This window comes from Plasmodium cynomolgi, chromosome 6, assembly GCF_000321355.1.
Source record: "Plasmodium cynomolgi strain B DNA, chromosome 6, whole genome shotgun sequence".
NCBI lineage: Eukaryota > Apicomplexa > Aconoidasida > Haemosporida > Plasmodiidae > Plasmodium > Plasmodium cynomolgi.
The window spans coordinates 329,046-336,216 of NC_020399.1; the positions used below are offsets into that span (position 1 = coordinate 329,046).

At 28.4% G+C, this 7,171-nt stretch overlaps 1 protein-coding gene across 1 annotated transcript; it reads right to left on the reverse strand.

Annotated features, from left to right (window-relative positions):
* Positions 1–3,867: 3,867 nt before the first annotated feature.
* On the reverse strand, positions 3,868–5,221 carry PCYB_061670 (pre-mRNA splicing factor; the record flags this gene model as incomplete). The annotated part of the gene is made up of 1 exon (XM_004221334.1): positions 3,868–5,221. A coding segment is annotated over one exon (1,353 nt), but the record flags the coding sequence as incomplete, so codon positions are not given.
* Positions 5,222–7,171: the final 1,950 nt, after the last annotated feature.

Here is a 7,171-nt window from a genome sequence, read left to right on the forward strand (position 1 = left end):
AATTAAAATATATTTAATTTAATATAATTTATATAATATTAATAATTAAATTAATTTAAATAAATATTATTTTACTAAATATATTTTTTATTACGTTATAATTAATTTTATTTAAATTCATTAAATAAATTATTTAATACATATTTAATTATAATATATTAATTATTTAATTTATTTAATTATGTTACATTAATTATTTTATATTTATTTATAATTAAACTATTTATATATTATATTATATTTATTTAAATATTCATATATATATTAAATTAATAAGCACCTAATTTAATTTATTAATTTTATATATTTAATATGTGTAAAATATTTAATATATATGTATTTATATTTATTTGTGTAAATTTTAATTTGCTTTTGATTTATTAATATTCTTTTAAATTCTAATAATTTTTAATTATATTAATATATTTATTTTTTATTTACATTATATATTAATTTTGTTTCCTTATATTTCACGAAAAATACCGAGATTTTATAAGTCCATAAACGTTTAGAGCCTTCCTTATTTATAAGAAAAACACAAAATTAATTCTAATGAGTTACACCCTTTATTAAAAATATATTTATGTTTTTAAACTTGATCTTATGTATAGCTATTTACCTTTAAACTGAAACCAACCCTTTTATTTTTGACTCCTTTATTCTATATCATTCTGTTTTACACATAAAGTATTTTTAAATCGTTCTGATTATTTTCCTATATGTCAATTTTTATATACATGAATAGTACTAAACAACTTCCTCCAAGGAATGTAGCACTTACAGATATGTCTTTTATTAATGTTTATTACACCCCTTTTCATTATTTTCTATGAGCCATTTTTTTAGATTTTTACGATAAAGAAAAACGCACACATTGATATATGTATAAACCCCGAATCTACAGTACTTATTAAGATTCGTTTTTAAAAAGTTTGAAAAGGTAATATATAAAACCCGTAACACCATATGAATTGTCGTTTGGAAAAATGTTGTTTCGTTCAGTTTATCTTTTTTAGTTAGTTTAAAAGCATAATATTTTATAATTTTAAACAATATTCCTCAAAGTTCCCAATGTAGGCAATTATAAAATCATTATGTAAAGAATTTGTGCTATTTCTCTTTCATAACCCTGTAGCTTTTAGAATGATTAATACATTTTTATAACATTTCAAAATTTTTGTTTTATAGAAATTGTGCTTTTTTAAATTTTACAAACCTTTCACCATTCAAAAATTTATTGCAGTGAATTTAGTATGTCTACAATTTTGCTTAAACACTCATTCTCATATTCGTATATATTACCAGCTATACTTTTTGTAATTCCCTCTTTGCTTAAATATTTTTAAAACTATATGGCATATTTTGCGTCATTTGTATCGTATACAGGATAGCACAAATTTCTATCTGCTTTTACATAATAAAGCTTACTTACATTTACTAAAATGTAATTGTCCTTTTCCATATGAACGCATAATTTTTTTCTTTCACTTCATGTTATATGTTGTCATATATTTATCAAGTAAAATAACAATGGTATTTTTTAATTGTACACATGTTTTGCAATAATGCGACGCATGAAACAATGGAATTACACAATATTTGTGACGCTGTAACACCTTTTGTTGCGTACTAGAAACCCAGGTAAGATGTAAATTTGCAGGAAAATATGCGATTAATTCACATTCCAAATAATTATTCTACATGTTAGTATGTTCTTACTAAAGTGTTCAAACCCCAAAATATATTTCTTTTTAAGCATTAAAATTAATTGCCAAATGGAATTAACATAATTGAAAAGGATAGATCATCCCAATAGATTGTAATTCCATAGTATATTATTTAAATGTGCAAAAGGTTGAAGTATATAGCAGAGACAATCCAAAAAATAATAAAAACCATGTTTTACAAAAGGGAGTGACAATATTTGTAAGAGAATGCACATTTTATTTTTAACACCATCGTCATATCGAAATTTACACTACTAAACTTTATTATATTTTATACATATGATCATCTAAAAAGAAACTTAAGCTTGAAATGTTATACATGATAAGAAAGTTAGCCATAGTTATAATTTAAAAGTTTTTCAGGAATGACAAACATCTTAAATAGTACTACATATTATAACCTTATTCAAATGTTTTTGTGGTCTCATTAAATGTATACTGGCTAAAAAATGAAATTGTCACAATGTAGTAAAAGTGTTTTAATGAAACATGACAAAATTTCAAATACCTAGGTACAACTGCCACTATTATACAATTTATGGAATGAAAAAGGTGTCTATTATATTTTTTTCTTAAAAAAGACTCTCAAATGGACCAAAATAAAATTCCGTGCATATGTTTCTTTGAGTATCACATTTAATGTATCAAGTGCACAAAAAATACACATAGCGTTTATTGCAATATCTTTAAAATAGTAAAGGGTAAATACTTTTATTCTATTCACAGCGTACAAAACGGTTCATGTTAGCCAAGGTTTTAAGGAAGTGGGATATCGAATGAACCAACAAACTATGTGACATTGAAATTGCTAAAGATTGTTAAATGAAAAGACTTAAAGGTATTATTAAAAAATTTGTGTATGTTCATCAAAGAATGGAATGCGAAATAAGCGTTCATGTAGCCGTTTTCTAGCAAAAATGCAACAGAGTATGTAGCAGAACAAACGGTTATGGTTAGCTGTCTGTAATGTAAATTGCTTTAAGAACGAATGTGTATTGATCTAAATTTTTGAAAATATTTGAATTTATATTTAAAAAGGCACATCGCATAATGTATACGTTAAAAATAAATTGAGAACAGTTTGTCAATATTTACAATGGGGTAGCGCATGTTAAATTTCACAAAATCACGCATTTAAAGAACCTATGGAATGTATGTTCTACATTTCAATCCCATAACCTTACGGGCCTAAATGAGCAATATTAAGAAGAGAGCTGCATGTAATATAGAAAAAAATTATAAAATTCAATCGAAATATGTAAAAACCTTATGCATGTTGTAAATAAATTCCTATGTTAAACAACAATGCGTGCGCAAACCTTTTTCTGTTCATTTCGCATTTATAATAACTTGTAAAGAATTATTGCAGTAAACAGAAGAAACCTTTTATATTATCTGCAACTGATATGTTATTGGAGAAACATAAAAATATGATTGTGTCTATGTTTTTTACTAGCGAAAATAACATTTTATTTTTAAAATTTTATATTGGACAATTATGTTGTAAAGGTTTATTTTTAGCAAAAAAGGGGATGAAGAAAACGTTTGACAAGAAACAAATAGGTACATGGTTCATTACAGAATAACATCTTAGGTATCTGTAATTTCAATGTACTTAGATATGTGTATAATTTTTTTTTTTGCGTATACACTATGTTTTTTATAAGCTGTCATATAAAAAAACAAGCACATACACATATCATCCAATAAAAAAGACATATTTCTACCATAAACTTTTTTAAAATATTTAAGAAATGGGAATGGATGTCTAATGTATATATTTGTAAAAATGTACAGGTTAATTTTAAGCTTCATACAACAATTCCTAGAATTGTTTTAAAAATAAACAAAAATTCTTATAAAAAATTATATTAAAAAAATTTACAAGAACATATAAAAGTAGCAAAACATTTACAATATTACTAAATTTTTCTTCATTTCAAATATAATTCTGATAATGAAGCCTAAATGGGTTAATTCTGACGAAATTGACACAATGGAAAATTTTTAATAAAATCTGAATTTTTACAACATATATTTTTTCTTTTTTTTTATTTCTTCATTTTCAATTTTTAAAAGAATTCTGATTATGTTTTAAGATTATCATATTCACAAAAATAAAAAAAAACTAAATTTCAATTTAGCTACTGGCATTGCCATTTACATTTTCATCTGCTGTGTTGGCTGCATTTTCTTCTGCGGGAGCTTTTTTTTTGCCTCTTCTTCCTCCCCCCCTTTTAGGCTTTGCCTCTGACGCCGCTGATTTTTTAGTTCCTTCATTTTTATTTGTACCAGAATTTTCTTCTTTATTATTTTCCTTGTCTACACATTTCTCCCCATCACTTTTATTTCCATCATTGGACACATTTTCATAATCCTCATTTTTGCTTGTTTTAGCATTATTTGCCTTTTTACCTTTTTCAACTGCATTCTTCGTTTTCTTAACAGTGTTTGCTGTTTTTTTTGTTTTTTTGCCAACTGTTTTTTTTTTTTCCTCGTTCTTTTCCTTTTCTGAGCTATTTTCTCTAGCTGAGTTACTGCTAGGAGATTTATAACTCTTTCTAGATTCACTTCTCTCATCATTGCTTTTATCTTCTTTTTCTTTTTTCATTTCCCCCGAATTGCTTCTATAATTCGATCTTTCAGAAGAATTGCTTCTTTTTCTTTTTCCTTTTTTTTCATTACTCGAGCTATTTTCTCTTTTCAGACTTAAACTCCTCTTCCTATCTTTGCTTCCACCACCACCTTCGCTCAAACTTTTTCTACTCTTGCTTCCATCATCTTCACTTATGCTTCTTTTCCTACTTCCACTTTTGTTACGGCTATTATTTTTTCCACTTCCCATTTCGCCATATTCACTTGATCTATCACTTAAATTGTCATGCTTATTTTTTTTCTTTTTGTAATTTCTATCACCACTTCTATAAGAATTATTCGATCCACTTTTGCTCCTTTTGTCATTTGAGCTGTAACTTCTTTTATCTTGGGACCCGCCTGTCTTTCCTTTGCTTTTGTCTTTATTATCACCTTCGCTTTCACTTCCAGAGTCGTATTTATTATTTCTTTTTGTGGGTGAGTTGCTACTATATTTGTTGTGCTTTCTTGATCTAGATCTATTTCTTGAGGCTGATCCTGATTCGTCACTATATCTACGTCTCTTTTTATGTCTGGGACTGTATTGATCCTCTCGATGTCTTTTCATGTATGACGAAGCTCTTCTATCTCTTCTAACTTTAATATTTGTAACATCGTCATAAACTTTAAATTCTGAGCCATCAAATTTTTCAATTGCATATAGCATATCGTCACGGTTAATAAACTCCACTACACCTTTTCCACGCTCAATGTTAGCATATCCTACATCACCACACTGTCTCATGGCATCTTTTAAATGCTGCCATTTGCAACTCTCTGGCAAATTACTTATAATAATTCGATGTTCCGTTCTTACAGGGGGGCCATTTCCCTCTTCTTTTTTTCTATACTTTCCATAGCTGTAAAAAGGAATAAGAATAAGCAACAAAATATAATGCGCCATACGTTTTATTAACATACATTCTTTGAAATATGATCTTAAAACAAAAGAATCAATTTATACCTTTTGTTTTCTCCTGAATATTCAACACGCAAACGAACGCCATCATACTTATAACCATCTCTTCTATCTATGGCGTATTCTGCATCTCTAATAGGGGAAAAAAACGGGGAAGATAAGGGAAATTTTAATTTTGAAACATATAAATGAGTAAGAAACGTTGGGTGTACATTAAAATGATGGCCACGCATAATCGTTTTTCGCAAAACCATTCAGTAATGCGCACAATTAATATCTACAAAAAAACATTTCGCTCTTTTATCATTCTACTATAGGAATGCACAATTTTGTGTGCTATTTATGTACATAAATATATAGGGGCACATAAAAATATGGTTAAGCAAAAACGATTTCACACTCTTGTAAAATTCAAAATGCAATATGTCATTTTTTACTTAAACATAACTTGTGCGAAATAATGATAATGGTAAAATAATAACATTTTTATTAATTACTAAATGATACTCATTCTAGACGTAAAAACCGTGTACAGTTTACGGTGCTCTTTATTTTCATCATTCACAACTTGCGTACGCATGGACGGCTTAAATGTTTCTTAACGGTCAACAAGGAAAGGGCGATCCCCCAAACGCAATTCTCCAAAATGGAAAGTACACATGATTACGTATATATACGTAGCGCAAATTGTGAAACTAATGCATGCCCATGTGTCCACTGAAATGAAGACCCTCCCACCCATCGTTGATGCGTCATTCCCCGGCAAGTGTTCTCGAAAACTAATAACATTCAACGTCATTACAACTTACTAGGATGAAGTTTGCAAGGATATATGTGCAATAAGACATGTCACGCTTTTTACACATATCTGTTCATAGGTGCATGCGTATACATGTCTATTTACACATATATATAATATACATATGCGCGTTTTCCACGAATTTCTGGCATTTTCGCTTTTATCTCATTCTTACCTTGAATCGAAATAATGAACGAACGCAAACGAATAGGGTACGCCTGGAGCTCTGGGTTTTTTTACATCGATATATTTTATACGTCCAAACTGAAAGGGGGAGACAAAGAGGGGGAATAAAATCTGTTGACAATCGCGCATGTGCGAAGTTTACGCGGTACAATTTCTATGTCCACGAATATGCTCATTAAACGCGTTGTTCTTTAAGTACATAAAATTATTAAAAAAATATAAAATAATAACAAAGTAGTGATGGCACAATTTCGAGTAAGATGTGTGTATACCTTGCCAAATAAATCGTAGACCTCATCCTCTACGACATTTCCTGGTAAGTTTCCCACATATATGCACGAAGAAGTTCTGCTGTATCTGGAGGATTTATAACTCATTTTACTAATTAAAATTATAGCACATTAAAATGGATGTTCTTGTCAAATTAACTCTGCGGCAGCACTTTTTAACAACTTGCTAAAGAAGATATACACACATATATATTACTGTAATGCAAGGGGTTCTGGCAAAGGGGGAAATAAAACGAACACAAATGACAAAGTCAAAACGAGGGGAAAATACCTTTTATATGTTTATTCATACAATATAATCATACATACACACACAACAAAACAATAAGGAACAGAAATTGCGCAACAATTAACCCCTGAATCCCCTAAAATTAAAACTACCCATACAACGTGTTTTTATAATGTGCATTTTTTTTTAAAGGACATAACACACATGTATTGTCGTTTTCAAAACAGGACGCTTTTCTTTTTAGCACACAAAATAGGAACGAGCGCAAAATAAGGAGGTCTACCAGTTTGATAGTCACAATTGTTTTACAGAAAATGGTACAACAAATGGGGAATGCATCATCTGTACGAATGCGTGTATATATATATATATATATATATATATATA